Genomic DNA, 19,238 nt, shown 5'->3' with positions numbered 1-19,238 from the left:
TCGATGTTTGGCTGGAGCTGTTCACGGTGCACCAGGCGTACGGCATCAACCTGGCAGCGGTAGGCATCGTGGCGTTCGGCTGTACCGGTAAGCACCGACTTCCACACAACGTATCAGTGTCGTCCGCAACTTCCTTCCCACGTACGCAAGTGTCTTCTCATCCTGGGCCTCCTCCACTGTCAGAGTGAGGCCCAGCGCAAATTAGAGGAACAGCAGTGGTGTGAAGGGTGTCAGAAGGAACTGCAGATGCTGGTTTATAGCCACAAGATGCTGGAGTAATTCTCTGGGTGAATGGGTGACGTTTTTTGTTGTGTCCTGACCCTTCTTCAGACTGAAAATTCGAAAAACGTCACCCATTCCTTCTCTCCAGAGATGCTACCTGTCCCGCTGAGTTACTCCCCCCTCTCACACCCTGGTCACTGTTGTCCTGGTAAGTTTCATTGTATCTAACTGGTGACCACAGCTAACAATGGCCTGTTGCCTTTATTACCGTTACTGTGTTGGAGGGTGAGGGATGATCATCTAGAGGAGTATAAAATCATGAGAGGAATAGATCGGGTAGATGCACAGTGTTACTTGCCCAGAGTATGGGAATCGAGGACCAGTGGACCCACGTTTAAGGTGAAGGGGAAAAGATTTAATAGGAATCCGAGGGGTAACTTTTTCACACAGTGGGTGGTGGGTGTGTGGAACAAGCTGCCAGTGGAGATAGTTGAGGCTGGGCCTATCCCAACGTTTAAGAAACAGTTGGACAGGTACATGGATAGACAATCTCCCCTAGTCCCATATGCCTGCGCTCAGACCATAACCCTCCATTGCCTTCCCATCCATATAACTATCCAATTTATTTTTAAATGATAAAAACGAACCTGCCTCCACCACCTTCACTGGAAGCTCATTCCACACAGCTACCACTCTCTGAGTAAAGAAGTTCCCACTCATGTTACCCCTAAACTTCAGTCCCTTAATTCTCAAGTCATGTCCCCTTGTTTGAATCTTCCCTACTCTCAGTGGGAAAAGCTTTTCCACGTCAACTCTGTCTATCCCTCTCATCATTTTAAAACCTCTATCAAGTCCCCCCTTAACCTTCTGCGCTCCAAAGAATAAAGCCCTAACTTGTTCAACCTTTCTCTGTAACTTAGTTGCTGAAACCCAGGCAACATTCTAGTAAATCTCCTCTGTACTCTCTCTATTTTGTTGACATCCTTCCTATAATTAGGCAACCAAAATTGTACACCATACTCCAGAATTGGCCTCACCAATGCCTTGTACAATTTTAACATTACATCCCAACTTCTATACTCATGGCTGATCTTCCCCAATCAGTATCCCGTTCCTGCCCTCCACATATCCTCTGACTCCGCTATTTTTAAGAGACCTATCTAGCTCTCTCTTGAAAGCATCCAGAGAACCTGCCTCCACCGCCCTCTGAGGCAGAGAATTCCACAGACTAGGATAGGATAGGTTTGGAGGGATATGGGCAGGGGGGGGATTAGTGTAGATGAGACATGTTGGCCAGTGTGGGCAAGTGGGGCTGAAGGGCCTGTGCCCACAGCTGTATCACTCTATGACACTATGATTGACTCTGAAAGCGGGTGAAAGTCTACGCTGCATTTTTATCATTTCCCTTCCCTTTATTTGTGATTTATTTGCCTCCAGTTTGGGGTGAGTTGTCGTGTTGGGGTCTGTGTGGGCGGCATTGTTCTCATCCATCACCAGATCTGTGCAGTGTTATGACAAAGAGTTATGACATTCCTGCTGCGTGATTCAGGAGACACCAACAAAAACCCTTTAACTATATTGCACAGAAGCGTTTTATTCTTCAGAGGCACTGTGGTGGAAAATTTAGATTTTTTGGGGGGGGATTTTATTTTTTGAAAAGGGCAGATTCGATGGCTGGGCAACATATCCACCCGCAGCTGTGTTCACGGACAGAACAGTGGAACAGAGTGAGAGATTTAGGTGGATCCTGAGGGGGCAACTATTTTGCTTATCGGGTGGTGGGTGTATGGAACGAGCTGCCAGAGGTAGCTGACGCAGGAGAGAATTGATCTCGGGGTCTCGACCCGAAACGTCGCCCATTCCTTCTCTCCTGAGATGCTGCCTCACCCGCTGAGTTACTCCAGCATTTTGTGTCCACCTTCGATTTAATCCGGCATCTGCAGTTCTCTATTGCACACTGTGCATGCACCCTATCTATCGCACTTGTGATTTAAGTCAGGGGCGGCACAGTGGGCCCAGCGGTAGAGTCATGTCCTCTGCTTCTCGATTCCTCTCCTCTGGGTGTGGAATTCTCTGCCTCAGAGGGCGGTGGAGGCAGGTTCTCTCGATGCCTTCAAGAGAGAGCTAGACAGGGCTCTTAAAAATAGCGGAGTCGGGATATGGGGAGAAGGCAGGAACGGGGTACTGATTGGGGATGATCAGCCATGATCACATTGAATGGCGGTGCTGGCTCGAAGGGCCGAATGGCCTACTCCTGCACCTATTGTCTATTGTCCATTCACCCTGCCTGCCCGTCTCGTGATGTTGTGCAGACCGCCCCTCAGCCTCCTGCCCTCCAAGGAGTAAAGTCCCATTCTGCCCAACCTCTCCTTATAGCTCAGACCCTCGAGTCCTGGCAAGGGGTCACCGTTTAAGGATAAAGGGTGAATCCTTTAGGATCGAGATGAGAAAAACATTTTTCACACAGAGAGTGGTGAATCTGTGGAATTCTCTGCCACAGAAGGTAGTTGAGGCCACAGTTCATTGGCTATATTTAAGAGGGAGTTAGATGTGGCCCTTGTGGCTAAAGGGATCAGGGGGTATGGAGAGAAGGCAGGTACGGGATACTGAGTTGGATGATCAGCCATGACCATATTGAATGGCGGTGCAGGCTCAAGGGGCCGAATGGCCTACTCCTGCACCTATTGTCTATGTTTCTATGTTTCTAACACCTAAAAAAGCGCCCCGTGTGTGGCAGCAGATCTCCAGCGAGGGAGCTCGGCAAAGTCAGCCGCGTGGTTTGGTTACTAACGTTGGGTGTTTCTCTTCTTTTGCATGAAGTACAGCAGTCGAGCTTCTATGGTTACACAGGGATGCTGCCCAAACGATACACGCAAGGGGTGATGACTGGAGAAAGTGAGTCACGACTCGATACGTTACGATACGATACAAACTTCTCTCATCCCAGGAGGGGAATTGATCTGCCAACTGTCAGAAAGATACAAAATACATGAAACATGAAGATATAATGACGAGTGGAACTAGCCAAGGAAAAAAACATCAAAATAAATAGGAATTTAAGTAAAAAATAAAGAAAAAGATTATCGCCCGTCGACCGTGTACACAGCACTAGCATCCAGAGAATTGCCGTCCACTGCCTTCTGAGGCGGAGAATTCCACAGATTCACAACTCTCTGGGTGAAAAATGGTTGATAGTGTTACGATAGTCCACTTTGTCGTCATTTGTTACGATCGCTGATGCTGGTCAGATGATTAAAAGGTAGACAAAAGTGCTGGAGAAACTCAGCGGGCGCGGCAGCATCTATGGAGCGAAGGAAATAGGCAACGTTTCGGGCCGATCTCACTTGTCTAGAATCGAATAGAATAGTTTCTTTATTGTCATTGTAACATGAACCATGTACAACGAGGGATCTGTACACGATCCAGATCGCTCGGTGCCCTGCACTTCCCTGTGTCTATCTAAAAGCCTCTTAAACGCTCACTGTTACATCCACCACCACCCCTGGCAACGTTTTCCAGTCCCCCACCACCTTCTGTGTGAAAGGCCTGCCCCACACATCTCCATGAAACGTTCCACGTAGAAACATATAAGATTATTAAGGGTTTGGACACGCTAGAGGCAGGAAACATGTTCCCGATGTTGGGGGGAGTCCAGAACCAGGGGCCACAGGTTAAGAATAAGGAGTAAGCCATTTAGAACGGAGACGAGGAAACACTTTTTCTCACAGAGAGTGGTGAGTCTGTGGAATTCTCTGCCTCAGAGGGCGGTGGAGGCAGGTTCTCTGGATGCTTTCAAGAGAGAGCTATATAGGGCTCTTAAAGACAGCGGAGTCAGGGGATATGGGGAGAAGGCAGGAACGGGGTACTGATTGGGGGTGATCAGCCAAGATCACATTGAATGGCGGTGCTGGCTCGAAGGGCCGAATGGCCTACTCCTGCGCCCATTGTCTATTGACTCAGTGGGCCGAAGGGCCTGTTTCCATGCTGTATCTATAAGCTAAACTAAACTAAATTAAATTAAGCAGTTGCATGGGTCAGGGGGAAACAGGTTAAACAATCTATTTGTTTTTCTTGTGCCAGTGAGGGTCTTTGTGACCGATGTCTTTCTCCATCACAGGCACTGCCGGGGTCATCATTTCCCTCAGCAGAATTTTCACCAAACTCCTGCTCCCAGACGAGAGGAAGAACACCATCATCTTCTTCTTCATATCAATCGCCATGGAGATGATGTGCTTCATCTTGCACCTGCTGGTCAAAAGGAGCAAGTTTGTGCGATACTACACGGCCCACAGCAGCAGGGGCCACGAGCGGCTCAAGGTCAAAGGTCACGCGGAGCAGGGCCATGGTTACCGGGTTCACCATAATGTCAATACAGAGGAAGTAAGATTTGTAAGTTTTTACTACAGATTGCAGGAGAGACACTGAATGGTAGACGGGATTTCTCACAGTGTACCCTACAAACGGTGGATGGTTTCCGAGGTCGGGTCACAGTTTCGCTGGGGTTTTCTTTTTTTTTTTGCCATAGACAATATAATTTACACCTCACGCTGCCTCGGCAAGGCCAGCAGCATAATCAAGGACCCGTCGCACTCCGACACTCCCTCGTCTCCCCTCTCCCATCGAGAAAAGGTTTGATTGAAATGGATAATATTCATTACGTGGTTGGTTGGAGTCAGTATCAGCAAAATTACTATATTAAACTTTGAATCTTCAGATGTCCTGGCTCAAGCTACAACTAAAGGCAAATAATAACCTCCTCACACATTCCCCTGCAAGTATCTCTGTTGTTCCTTTAAAATATGCCCCTTCCTTGAACAAGCCCTTAAACATCGCATCTGAAACAGTTTCCATCTGATTACACTCCTTGAGGATGTTCATCTACGTGTTCAATTAATAAAACAACAAGATTGGGGACATTTCTATTCAACCTGTCAAAGGAATTGGGGGCGGAGGGGGGGTGGTTAGAAATAGTCAGTGAGGTAAACAAACATAATAGTCGAGTGGCAAATGACAATAGTGCTACCTTCCTAATAATTAACTGAAGCAAATAATGGGTTATCGGGGCTGTATGTTGTGACAGACAGCCTGACACCTTGGATGTCATTTTAATATTACACTTATCCCATCCCCCTGGATATTCCGGATTGATAAATTAAGGTTTTGTCAACTAATTACAAAACAGGCTAATTACAAATCAATAAGATTAGTCAACTCCGAAACACGAAGCGCTGAGCATTGGGAATCCAGACATCACGGACAACTGGCCTCAGTTTCCCGCTCACGTCTGGCAGTGTTCCCCATCTGAACCAGGGACCGCCGAGCGTTTTTGAAAGTGGAGGAGGCTGAGCAATCACTGGCCTTGGGGGTACCTGGCGAGGAAGTGGAGCAACCGAGTGGGGGGTCGGTGTGGGGGGAGGGTGCGGTAAGGACTTTTTAAAATTTGATGTATTAAAATCATGTTTTAGTGCATTGTAGGTATGATTTCAATGTTTTTTGTTTGAAGTATTTTTAAGAGGCAACTTTTTAAGGGGTAACTTTTTCCACACAAAGGGTGATGGGTGTATGGAACAAGCTGCCAGAGGAGGTGGTTGAGGCAGGGATTATCCCAACATTTAAGGGACAGGTAGACTGATACATGGATAGGACAGGTTTGGAGGGATATGGACCAAAAGCAGGTAGCGTAGCTGGGACATGTTGGCGGGTGTGGGCAAGTTGCTCAGAAGGGCCTGTTTTCACACTGTATCACTCTATGACTACATTATACCTCCACCATGCATGAATACTTCAACATCAAGTGGTCGAGTTTTATTGCCATATACTCAAGCATAGAAAATAGGTGCAGGAATAGGCCATTCGAGCCAGCACTGCCATTCAATATGATCATGGCTATTCATCTAAAATCAGTACCTTTCCTGTTTTTCTCCATATCCCTTGATTTTGCTAGCCCCAACTGTTAAATGTAACCCTCTCTTGAAAACATCCAGTGAATTGGCCTCCACTGCCTTCTGTGGCAGTGAATTCCACAGATTCACAACTCTCTGCGTCCCCTAACTGGCCTACCCTTTATTCTTTAACTGCGATCCCTGGTGCTGAACTCCCTCAACATCAGGAACCTCAGATTCAGATTCAGATTCAATTTTAATTGTCATTGTCAGTGTACAGTACAGAGACAACGAAATGCATTTAGCATCTCCCTTGAAGAGCGACATAGCAAACGATTTGAATAAATAATAATAAGTGTCCGGGGGGGTGGTGATTGGCAGTCACCGAGGTACGTTGTTGAGTAGAGTGACAGCCGCCGGAACCTGCAGTTACAGTAAGTGTAAATCGAGCAGGCAAGCAGGATGCTTTCTCCAACTACTCCCATTTGAAGGCCACTATCTTCCACTGTTTTTACCCAGTGCTTGGTACTTACTTTCAGCAGCCACTGGTTGTCCTCCAGGATGCACCGAGCCGCAGCCTGATCCATGCCGGTCACCTGGGCGAATTCGGCACAGAGACTCTCACGGCAGCGGCACAACGCCGTGATGCCTCCGACGGCCCGGGACTCTTGCACTGAGGCTGCTCCATTGCCAGAGCTGCAGCGAGTGACTTGCCAGCCCGGCAAACACTCGCCAGCCCCAAACTCCCCGGCTCCCCGTCCGCATCTGTCCCCGCCGCTGCTTCTGCTGCCATCCCTCCCTCAGCCCCGGCTCTCCAACACCCGACAGAGCGTGAGAAATTTGTGATCAGCGTGAGAGCGTGAGAATTTGGCGAAATGCGCGATTCTCATGCTCAATGCGTGAGACTTGGCCGCCCTGGTTATTTGGATATTTATTTATTGTCACCTATGCAATTAAACATTACGTAGTGAAATTCATTTTGCCAATAATGCCCCTGCCACGAAAGTTTGGCACCATTTCCCGCGGTCTTTACACCAGTTACAAATAGCCAAAAGAGGGAGAGTGCGGTGGCGCAGCGGTAGAGTTGCTGCCTCACAGCGCCAGAGATCCGGGTTCGATCCTGACTATGGGTGCTGCCTGTACGGAGTTTGCAGGTTCTCCCTGTGACCTGCGTTTGTTCTTCTCCCAGATCTTCGGGTTTCCTCCACGCTACCAAAGACGTGCGGGTTTGTAGGTTAATTGGCTTCGGTAAACATTGTAAATTGTCCCCCAGTGTCGTGTGTGTGTGTGTGTGTGTGTGTGTGTGTGTGTGTGTGTGTGTGTGTGTGTGTGTGTGTGTGTGTGTGTGTGTGTGTGTGTGTGTGTGTGTGTGTGTGTGTGTGTGTGTGTGTGTGTGTGTGTGTGTGTGTGTGTGTGTGTGTGTGTGTGTGTGTGTGTGTGTGTGTGTGTGTGTGCAGGATAGTGTTAGTGTGCGGGCATCGCTGGTCGGCGCGGACTCGGTGGGCCGAAGGGCCTGTCTCTGTAAACTAAACTAAACTAAAACTAAATTAGATGGTCTCAGCTTTCGGATGACAGCTGCATTTCCCGCCTTTGCCCCCCACAGGAGAACGGCACGGTGGAAAGCCCGCAGTCAGAGGGGCCAGAGCGCGAGGTCCCAGTGACAGCCGCCTACATGAGGTTCGATGCACCAAGGTCGAGGCTGAGGCGAAACTGGCCGAGTTTCAGAGGTAGCCCTCCATCTTGTCCTCACCTGCATCAGTCCATTCATTGGAGACTCACGGAACTGCAGATGCTGGTTTACCAAAACAAAAGGCGCAAAGTGCTGGAGTACCTCAAAGTCTGAAGAAGAGTCTGAAGAAACATATAAAATTATAAAAGGACTGGACAAGCTAGATGCAGGAAAAAATGTTCCCAATGTTGGGCGAGCCCAGAACCAGGGGCCACAGTCTTAGAATAAAGGGGAGGTCATTTAAGACTGAGATGAGAAAAAACTTTTTCACCCAGAGAGTTGTGAATTTATGGAATTCCCTGCCACAGAGGGCAGTGGAGGCCAAGTCACTGGATGGATTTAAGAGAGAGTTAGATGGAGCTATAGGGGCTATGGAGTCAAGGGATATGGGGAGAAGGCAGGCACGGGTTATTGATAGGGGACGATCAGCCATGATCACAATGAATGGCGGTGCTGGATCGAAGGGCCGAATGGCCTCCTCCTGCACCTATTTTCTCCGGAGATGCTGCCTGACCTCCTGGGTGTGAGGGATTATGGGGAGAAGGCAGAAGATTGGGGTTGAGAGGGAGAGATAGGTCAGCCATGATAGAATGGCGGCGTAGGCTTGATGGGCCGAATGGCCTAATTCTCCTATCAAGTATTAACTTGTGACCCGTGAGTTACACCATCAATTTGTGTCTATCTACTGTTCTGTTCTATGTTGGAAAAAAATACAAATGTTTAAATGTCTAAACCAGGAACAACGCTGCACGGTGGCGCAGCGGTAGAGTTGCTGCCTCGCAGCGCCAGAGACCCGGTTTCGATCCTGACTAGAGGTGCTGTTTGTACGGAATTTGTATGTGACCTGCGTGGGTTTTCTCCGGGTGCTCCGGTTTCCTCCCACACTCCAAAGACGTACAGGTCAAGTCAAGAGTGTTTTATTGTCACTCACTTTATTGTAGGTTAATTGGCTTGGTATAAAGTACATTATCCCTAGTGTGTGTAGGGGGGGTAGTGTTATTGTGCGGGGATCGCTGGTCGGCACAGACTCGGTGGACCGAAGGGCCTGTTTATTGAACGGAATTGAATGCAACATCTCCAAGTTTGCGGATGACACGAAGCTGGGGGGCAGTGTTAGCTGTGAGGAGAATGCTAGGAGGCTGCAAGGTGACTTGGATAGGCTGGTGAGTGGGCAAATGCATGGCAGATGCAGTATAATGTGGATAAATGTGAGGTTATCCACTTTGGTGGCAAGAACGGGAAAGTAGACTATTATCTAAATGGTGGCCGATTAGGAAAAGGGGAGATGCAACGAGACCTGGGTGTCATGGTACACCAGTCATTGAAAGTAGGCATGCAGGTGCAGCAGGCCGTGAAGAAAGCGAATGGTATGTTAGCATTCATAGCAAAAGGATTTGAGTATAGGAGCAGGGAGGTTCTACTGCAGTTGTACAGGGTATTGGTGAGACCACACCTGGAGTATTGCGTACAGTTTTGGTCTCCAAATCTGAGGAAAGACATTCTCGCCTTAGAGGGAGTACAGAGAAGGTTCACCAGACTGATTCCTGGGATGTCAGGACTTTCATATGAAGAAAGACTGGATAGACTCGGCTTGTACTCGCTAGAATTTAGAAGATTGAGGGGGGATCTTATAGAAACTTACAAAATTCTTAGGGGGTTGGACAGGCTAGATGCAGGAAGATTGTTCCTGATGTTGGGGAAGTCCAGGACAAGGGGTCACAGTTTAAGGATAAATGGGAAATCCTTTAGGACCGAGATGAGAAAACATTTTTCACACAGCGAGTGGTGAGTCTCTGGAACTCTCTGCCACAGAAGTTAGTTGAGGCCAGTTCGTTGGCTAATTTAAGAGGGAGTTAGATGTGGCCCTTGTGGCTAAAGGATCAGGGGGTATGGAGAGAAGGCAGGTACAGAATACTGAGTTGGATGATCAGCCATGATCATATTGAATGGCGGTGCAGGCTCGAAGGGCCGAATGGCCTCTACTCCTGCACCTATTTGCTATGTTTCTATGTGTACCCGCTGTATCTCTAAACTAAACTAAACCAGACAATTCTGCAAATGTGGCCTCACCAAGGTCATGTGTGAGTTCATTTTTCAATTTCACAACAATGATATCCTTGTTACACAAAAAAGCTGGAGAAACTCAGCGGGTGCAGCAGCATCTATGGAGCGAAGGAAATAGGAAACGTTTCGGAACGAACGTTTCGGGCCGAAACCCTTCTGGAAACGTTGCCTATTTCCTTCGCTCCATAGATGCTGCCGCACCCGCTGAGTTTCTCCAGCTTTTTTGTGTAACCTTCGATTCTCCAGCATCTGCAGTTCCCTCTTAAACAATGATATCCTTGTGTTTGCTTGACTTTTTTTAATGGCCTTTTAGTGCTGCTATTTGTAGTTATTTGTGTATTTGTGCCGTCAAATCCCTTTGCTCCTCTAACCCATTTATTTCCCAAGTTCAACCTGACCTTATTCCTCTCCCTAAAATGTGATATCCCAAAGCTCTCTTGTTGAAATTCATTTCCCAAGTATATATTCTTGCTGGCTGTCAACGCCTTCCATAAGCACCGCCCCCACGCTCCCACCACCGTATACAAAATGCGTTTCAGATCCCAAAATTCATCAACATAAATTGTGAACATCAGTGGTTACGGTACTGATCTTTGTGGAACTTCACTTGGAGGTTCTGTACATACAGCACAGAAACAGGCTCTTCATCACAACTTGCCCATGCCAACCAAGATGCCCCATCTACACTAGTCCCGCCTGCCCACGTTTGGCCCATATCCCTCTAAATCCTTGAACCTGTCCGTATGTATTTAATAGTATGTTGTTATAGTTCGGCTGCACGGTGGCGCGCTGGTAGAGTTGCTGCCTCACTGCGCCAGAAACCCGGGTACGATCCCGACTGCGAGTGCTGTCTGTACGGAGTTTGCATGCTCTCCTGTAACAGCGCGGGTTTTCTCCGGGTGCTCCGGTTTCCTCCACAACTCCAAAGACGTGCAGGCTTGTAGGTTAATTGGCTTCGGCAGAATTGCCCGTAGCGTGTAGGATAGAACTCGTGTACGGGGTGATCGCTGGTCGACACGGACTCAGTGGGCCGAAAGGCCTGTTTCTACGCTGTATCGGCAGCACAGTGGCGCAGCGGTAGAGTTGCTGCCTTCCAGCGAATGCAGCGCCGGAGACCCGGGTTCGATCCCGACTACGGGGCGCTGCCTGTACAGAGTTTTGTACGTTTTCCCGGTGATTGGCGTGGGTTTTCTCCGAGATCTTCTGTTTCCTCCCACACTCCAAAGACGTACAGGTTTGTAGGTTAATTGGCTCGGTATAAGTGTAAATTGTCCCTAGTGGGTATAGGATAGTGTTGATGCGCAGGGATCGCTGGTCGGCGCCGACCCGGTGGGCTGAATGGGCTTGTTTCCTCGCTGTATCTCTAAACTAAACTCTATGAAATCTTAAATGCTAATGTTTAAAGTCTAAAGTAAATCTCCATTCTCCAATTGCTGTTGAGGCCATCATTTCATCGAGCACATCTTTAGATTAGTGAGGACCAGATCCAAATTTAACAACCATTTAAGAACTTTCAAGTTATTGGCTAAACAGGCCTGATCCAAAGGAGTTTGGTGGAAATTATGCTTTAATAAAGACCAACGTGCTTTAAAAAATAGCTATTTCGCCCGGTTTTGCTGCCCCCACTTCTCCAGAGCAGCAGCTTTCAAAACAGTTCATAGATGATAAAGTGCGATGGGAATTCAGATTTACGGCCTGTTTTCAGAAGTTCACGCTGGTAGTTTGATAAATGGAACAGCAGCAACTATTAAATAAATGAACATTGTGGTTGTGTAAGTCACCTACAAGGTTCAACACATGTCCTTGCACTGGGTGAGTTATGAGCGATTAAAATGACAAGCGTTATTTTGACTTCACTTGTGCAATTCAGTGAAAGTCGTGGGCTTCTATAACACGTACCAAACCAAGAGGAACGTGGAATTATACACAGGACAGAACGCTGAAGAAATCTGAGCAAGGGTCTCGACCCGAAACGTCACCAAGTTTCCGCCTTAACAAAGATTGTTAAGGGCTCGGACACGCTAGTTCCCGATGTTGGGGGAGTCCAGAACCGGGGGCCACACACAGGTTAAGAATAAGGAGTAAGCCATTTAGAACGGAGACGAGGAAACATTTTTTCTCACAGAGAGTGGTGGGTCTGTGGAATTCTCTGTCTCAGAGGGCGGTGGAGGCAGGTTCTCTGGATGCTTTCAAGAGAGAGCTGGATGGGGCTCTTAAAAATAGCAGAGTCAGGGGATATGGGGAGAAGGCAGGAACGGGGTACTGATTGGGGAGGATCAGCTATGATCACATTGAATGGCGGTGCTGGCTCAAAGGGCCGAATAGCCTTCTCCTGCACCTATTGTCGATTGTCTATTGTCTATTGTCACCCATTCCTTCTCTCAAGAGATGCCGCCTGTCCCGCTGAGTTACTCCAGCATTTTGTGTCTGTCTTCAGTGTAAACCAGTGTCTGCAGTTCCTTCCCACACCTGGAATAATACAGTACACATCCCTACAAAGAAGGATGAATGAGATGGAAGGCGGTGAGGAGGAATTTCTTCAGTCAGAGGGTGGTGCATCTGTGGAACTCATTGCCACAGACGGCTGTGGGGGCCAAGTCAGTGGATATTTTTAAGGCAGAGATTGGTGGATTCTTGATAAGTATGGGTGTCGGGGGTTATGCGAGGAAGGCAGGAGAATGGGAGGTTGAGAGGGAAAGATGGATCAGACGTAATTGAATGGCGGAGTAGACATTGGGCTGAGTGGGGGAGCACTTCTTGCCCAAGATCTGGCAGCATCATGGTGGAGCATTGAGTAGAGCTGCTGCCTCACAGCCCGGGTTCGATCCTGACCTCGGGCGCTGTCTTTATGGAGTTTGCACGTTCTCCCCGTGACCACGTGGGTTTCCTCCGGGCGCTCCGGTTTCCTCCCACACTCCAAAGACATGCAGGTTTGTAGGTTAAGTGGCTTCTGTAAAATTGTCCCTAGCATGTGTAGGATGGAACTAGCGATTGTTGGTCGGCACGGACTCAGTGGGCCAAAGGGCCTGTTTCCGCACTGTATCTGTATCTCTGTGTATCTGAGGCCTGTGAATCTGGGACAGGGTTGACTGAATGCTGCACGGCGACATTTAATTACTATACATTAATCTCATACCCCTGTGTGCATCTTGGAAGGAGAACAATTTGGCCTCCAGCCTTTGGCAATATATTGTGGAGAAAGCGGGGAAAGGCCATTTAGCTCATCCTCTCGTAAAAGTCTTGTGTCAATGTTTCACGTCAAGTCAACTTTATTTGTCGCATACACATACAAGATGTGCAGTGAAATGAAAGTGGCAATGCCTGCAGATTGTGCAAAAACTACAGAACAGAATAGAACAGAATCAGTATTTATATGTTAGGGACAAAAAACAACAATTTTAAGAAGACACAACACAACAGTAAATTAGTCCCTGGCGGCCTGTGGGAAGAAACTCCGTCTAATCCTCTCTGTTTTCACAGCATGACAGCGGAGGCGTTTGTCTGACCGTAGCAGCTGGAACAGTCCGTTGCTGGGGTGGTAGGGGTCCCCCATAATGGTCCCAGAGAAAGATTTATCCTTGACCTCCTGATAGGATAGGATAGTATAGATTTGGTAGTGCTGGCTCGAAGGGCCAAATGGCCTACTCCTGGACCTATTGTCTATTGTCTATTAACCATATAACCATATAACAATTACAGCACGGAAACAGGCCATCTCGGCCCTACAAGTCCGTGCCGAACAACTTTTTTTCCCCTTAGTCCCACCTGCCTGCACTCATACCATAACCCTCCATTCCCTTCTCATCCATATGCCTATCCAATTTATTTTTAAATGATACCAATGAACCTGTCTCTACCACTTCCACTGGGAGCTCATTCCACACCGCTACCACTCTCTGAGTAAAGAAAACTATTGTCTATCCCAGGAGGGAAATTGATCTGCCAACAGTCATACAGCTTTTTTCTCCCCCGTTTTTTTTTCTTTTCTCTCTCTCGTTTATCATATTATTTCTCATGTTTGTTTACATATTCTGTTGTGCTGCAGCAAGTAACAATTTCAGTGTTCTATCTGGGACACATGACAACAAAAAAACTCTTGACTCAACAAGATACATGAAACATGAAATTTAAGTGACAAGTGAAAAGTTCAGGGTGGGGGATGTGCAAAGATGGGGGGAAGAGGGGGGGGTGGGGAGGGAGTCAGACGACCCCACGACAGAAGGGGGTGGAGTTGTACAGTTTGATAGCCACAGGGAAGAAGGATCTCCTGTGGCGTTCTGTGCTGCATCTTGGTGGAACCAGTCTGTTGCTGAAGGTGCTCCTCAGGTTGACCAGTGTGATACTAAATTAAGCTAAATTTGCATTAACCAACCTGATCTCCCGGTGGCTCAGCACTTCAACTCCCACTCCCATTCCTAATCCGACATTTCTGTCCTGGGCCTCCTCCATGGCCAGAATGAGTTGAGTCCCACTGCAAATTGGAGGAGCAGCACCTCATATTTGGCTTGGGTGGTTTACATCCCAGCTGTATGAACATTGACTTGTCCAATTTCAGGTAGTTTGTTGAGTAGAGTGACAGCCGCCGGAAAGCTCCCCCACAGCCTACCGTTCCTCGACCTGCTGGTTCGGCCCCCCCCCCCCCCCCCCCCCGCCCACCCCGACATCGGTAAGAAGGGTAAACAGTCGAAACGTCGGGGTGAGAGCAGTCGCTCCATAGATGCTGCCTCACCGCTGAGTTTCGCAGACAGCGCTTTCTGTCCACAGACTAAAAGAAGCTAAGATCAGTGTCACAGTTTGGGACTTGTTGCCTGGACACTCGCAAAGCAAAGATGTTTCAGTTGCCAAGAGGAAGTTTTGTCACAGAAATCCCAACATCATAAAAGATAGGAGAGTGTAGAGGGGTGGAGGGACTTGAAAGCTGCAATCCGGCATTCCATTGTGGGCCAGTATATGTCAGATGTGATTTACACTTCAATTGATCTTCCTTAACTCCGCCAGTTTTTCAGCTTCCCTTAAGTGCCAGGTCAGTCCAGCTCTCCCCTCCACGAGACTATTAACTTTCATTTTGATGAGGTTACGCTGCATTTGAGTCCGCAACTCATTTATTTTGACCATAAATAACAGTAACTCCAACAGATTCCCAGGATATCGCACTACAAGGGTCATCGAATCACACAATGTGGAAACAGGCCCTTCAGCCCAACTTCCCCACGCCGACCAACATGCCCCACAGGGTTTAGACAGACCTGAGAGACACCCTTGTTACTTCATTGTGGTCAGTTGAGGGAAGGCATCCCAGTGGTCAATCCATGGACATCCCACCCTGTTAATCCAAAGGGTCTTCCCATCTTTTCATCTAGGAGATGCCTTCCCCCATTAATCCGGAGAGTCTTCCCATCTGCCCATTGTCTCACTTACTTTAGAGGCACTTCCCCTTCATCATCAACCGACAGAGACCTACAATCTGTCTCGTTTTAGTTTAGAGATACATAACGCGGAAGCAGGCCCTTCGGCCCACCTGGTCTGCGCGTGATGGTTTAGTATTTAGCCCTTGTTGAAGCACATCGCTGTATCGGCCCCTCTTGCCGTTCATGCAGCCGTCTCTCACACTTACCCGCCCGCACCCTTCACATTTCCTCCCTCTACACTCTCGATTTTACATTTAATTGATTTTTCTTTGCTTCACGGGCCTGTCCAACTTAGGGGATGTTTTGGGCGGCTACAGGCGACTGCCGCAAAACTTTCATCATATTGAAAAATATCCGCCGACAGTGGCGACAATTTTTGCTGTCGTAGGTTGTCGCCAGGTGAATTCCATTAAAATTAGTCCCTGGCAGTTGCCTATAGAGTCGCCTAAGTGGGACAGGCCCATCATACATCCATTTAAGGTCATGTTACCATGCAGTTCCTCGTCTACTGTGTTAAATCTGCTGGCTCAGCAGTAAGGCCTTTCAAAGCTTCATCCCCTCTCTCTGTGTTCCTCCCCCCACCCAAGTTGTTGCACTAGTCTCAAAGTCTTCTTGTTGAATCTCATTGTCTGTAACCCGTTTTCACCTAGCTCACAGCTAACAATGGCCGGTTTCCTTTACCATCCTTACTTTTTTGCATATCTTTCATTCATTTGTTCTATCTCTCTCTACATCAATGTCTATATCTCACGTTTCCCTTCGCCCTGACTCCCAGTCCGAAGAAGGGTCTCGACCCGAAACGTCACCTATTCCATTTCTCCAGAGATGCTGCCTGTCCCGCTGAGTTACTCCAACGTTTTGTATCTATCTTTGGATTAAACCAGCATTTGCAGTTCCTTCCTACACATTCTGTCTAGCTTAGTTTTGTTTAGAGATACAGCGTGGAGAGAGGCCCTTCGGCCCAGCGAGTCTACCCTGATCATTAATCGCCATGTGACCATGTGGGTTTTCTCCAGGTGCTCCGGTTTCCACTCACATCCCAAAGACACACAGGTTTGTAGGTTAATTGGCCCTCTGTAAATTGGCCCTTGTGTGTGGGGGATGGGTGAGTAAGTGGGATAACATTGAAATAGATTTAATTGGCTTCGGTAACATTGTAAATTGTCCCTAGTGTGTGTAGGATAGTACTAGTGTACAGGGCTCGCTGGTCGGCGCAGACTCGATGGGCTGAAGGGCCTGTTCCCGCACTGTATCTCTAAATTCTAAAGCCCGAGGGCTTCTACCAATGTGTATACATGGTAGCTCAATTGGAAATGCATGGACATTGCAGTTTAAGTCCTAGTAATGTACAAAAAGCAGCCAACTAAATTTCATTTCTAAATGAATTAATGTTAGTTGAAATCAGATAATAATGGAATTATAGTTTGGTTCCATATCTGTTCTTAAATGGCAAATGCATCATTTAAATGGTGGCAGCGGTAGAGTTGCTGCCTCACAGCGCCAGAGACTCGGGTTCGATCCTGACTACGGGCGCTGCCTGTACGGGGTTTGTACGTTCTCACCCATAACCCGCTTGAGTTTTCCCCGGGTGCTCCGGTTTCCTCCCACACTCCAAAGACGTGCAGGTTTGTAGATGAAGTGACTTCGGTAAAGATTGTAAACTGTCCGTAGTGTGAGTGGGATAGAGCTGGTGAGCGGGCTGATCGCGGGTCGGCACAGACATCGATGGGCCGAAGGGCCTGTCTCCGTGCTGTATCTCTGAGCTAAATCTAGTATCTCAAATACTGAAATGGTTTCTGGTTTTTGACAGGGGGTGACACTTTACCCTCTGATTGTTTTTCCGCAGACATCATTCTACACCGGTACATGGTGGCTGGCGTTATCTGGCCCTACATGTTGTCCATTACACTAACGTACTTCATCACCCTCTGTCTGTTTCCGGGCCTGGAATCAGAAATCCGCAACTGCACTCTCGGAGAGTGGCTGCCCATCCTCATCATGGCCATCTTCAACCTGTCCGACTTTGTGGGAAAGGTAGGACTTTCACAATAACAACACAATACAACGCCGTTTATTGTCATTTGAACCTCAAATGAAGTTCAAACGAAATTTGGTTTCTGCAGTCCTACAACAGGACAAGAACCAAGACACACACCAACACAATTCACACCTACACCCATCACTGTGAATCTCCTCCTCACTGTGATGGAAGGCAAAGTCTTGTCTCTCCCCTGCTCTCCATTCTTCTCCCGATGTCAAAGCCCCCGGCGGGTGATGGCAAGTCCCGCGGCTGTTAAAGCTGCGCCAGGTGATGTCAGGCCCTGCCCGGGTCTTGATGTTGGAGCCCCCGGTGGGCGAAGCAAATCCCGCAACTGTTAAAGCCGCGCCGGGCGACGTCAGGCCCCGCCCCGGGTCGTTTTCAGCCCCGCAATTCGGGCGGGAGAAGCTGCCGCCGCTGGAGCTCCGGTAAGCAGTCTCCCACCAGGGACCCGCGAGCTCCCGATGTCACCGTCCACTGGGCCTGCGGACGGAGCCTCCGAAGCCAGAGGAGGTAGTTGAGGCTGTGACTATCCCAACGTTTAAGAAACAGTTAGACAGGTACTTGGATAGGACCGGTTTGGAGGGATATGGACCAAGCCCAGGCAGGTCGGACGGGTGTAGCTGGGACATGATGCTCCCTGTTCTCCAGAGATGCTGCCTGACCCACTGAGTTACTCCAGCACTTTCTTAAAAAAAATGTTTTGTCCTTATAGTTATATGGATGGGAAGGGAATGGAGGGTTATGGTCTGAGCGCAGGTATATGGGACTAGGGGAGATTATGTTTTCGGCACGGACTAGAAAGGTCGAGATGGCCTGTTTCCGTGCTGTAATTGTTATATGGTTATATGGTTATATGGTCCTTTTGACAACCCTAAAAAATGCAACTTACCTGCAAATAACCACGGTAATTGATCTAAATTTTCAGTCTATGTCATTTTTGAGACATTCATCAGCCGCCGAAGCTTTGCTCGCCATCAGTTGTGAACTCATCTATTTTTTAAATGACGCCTTATTATTCTTTAACGATCATATGTAGTTCTGATGATTCATCTGTAGATTCTTTCAAAAGCAATTAAATTCTTAAAGCCTCCTGGTACAATTCCCACTGATTGCACCAAGAATGTCCACTTCATTAAAATCCTTTACGTGGTTAGAAATATCTAATCATCAAATCTAAAATGCACGCCAAGAATAACCATATAACCATATAACAATTACAGCACGGAAACAGGCCATCTCGACCCTTCTAGTCCGTGCCGAACACATCATCTCCCCTAGTCCCATATACCTGCGCTCAGACCATAACCCTCCATTCCCTTCCCGTCCATATAACTATCCAATTTATTTTTAAATGATAAAAACGAACCTGCCTCCACCACCTTCACTGGAAGCTCATTCCACACAGCTACCACTCTCTGAGTAAAGAAGTTCCCCCTCATGTTACCCCTAAACTTCAGTCCCTTAATTCTCAAGTCATGTCCCCTTGTTTGAATCTTCCCTCCTCTCAGTGGGAAAAGCTTTTCCACGTCAACTCTGTCTATCCCTCTCATCATTTTAAAGACCTCTATCAAGTCCCCCCTTAACCTTCTGCGCTCCAAAGAATAAAGCCCTAACTTGTTCAACCTTTCTCTGTAACTAGAGTAACAAGAATGTCACGTGTTTTAGGACCATTGATAAGTCTCTGGAGTTACATTCTCAGTACATCCAGCATCATTTGAATTATTTATCTTTATTTTCCCCACAGAGGGGTGATCTTTTCTCACAAAGGATGGCAGGTGTAAGGAACGAGCTGTCGGAGGAGGTGGTTGAGGCAGGGACTATCGCAACGTTTAAGAAACATTTAGACAGGTACATGGATGGATAGGACAGGTTTAGAGGGATATGGGCCAAAC

The 19,238-nt window shown here is 47.9% G+C and overlaps 1 protein-coding gene across 4 annotated transcripts in view; it reads left to right on the top strand.

Moving 5' to 3' along the window:
* The window catches only part of slc29a4a (solute carrier family 29 member 4a), a 67,885-nt gene that overhangs the window by 34,710 nt on the left and 13,937 nt on the right, over positions 1–19,238 (top strand). For 3 of the 4 annotated variants that reach the window (XM_055651072.1, XM_055651069.1, XM_055651070.1), the window contains exons 5-9: positions 1–87; positions 3,043–3,117; positions 4,340–4,611; positions 7,708–7,831; positions 17,152–17,339. The exon at positions 1–87 is cut by the window's left edge and continues 42 nt beyond it. In XM_055651072.1, coding sequence (XP_055507047.1) covers positions 1–87; positions 3,043–3,117; positions 4,340–4,611; positions 7,708–7,831; positions 17,152–17,339 — 746 coding nt within the window. The remainder of the gene's footprint in view (positions 88–3,042; positions 3,118–4,339; positions 4,612–7,707; positions 7,832–17,151; positions 17,340–19,238) is intronic. The other variant, XM_055651071.1, reaches the window with a different exon arrangement.

This window comes from Leucoraja erinacea, chromosome 20 (assembly GCF_028641065.1).
Source record: "Leucoraja erinacea ecotype New England chromosome 20, Leri_hhj_1, whole genome shotgun sequence".
NCBI lineage: Eukaryota > Metazoa > Chordata > Chondrichthyes > Rajiformes > Rajidae > Leucoraja > Leucoraja erinaceus.
The sequence above is the reverse complement of the archived record's forward strand: the minus strand, read 5'-3'. Positions and strand labels throughout refer to the sequence as shown.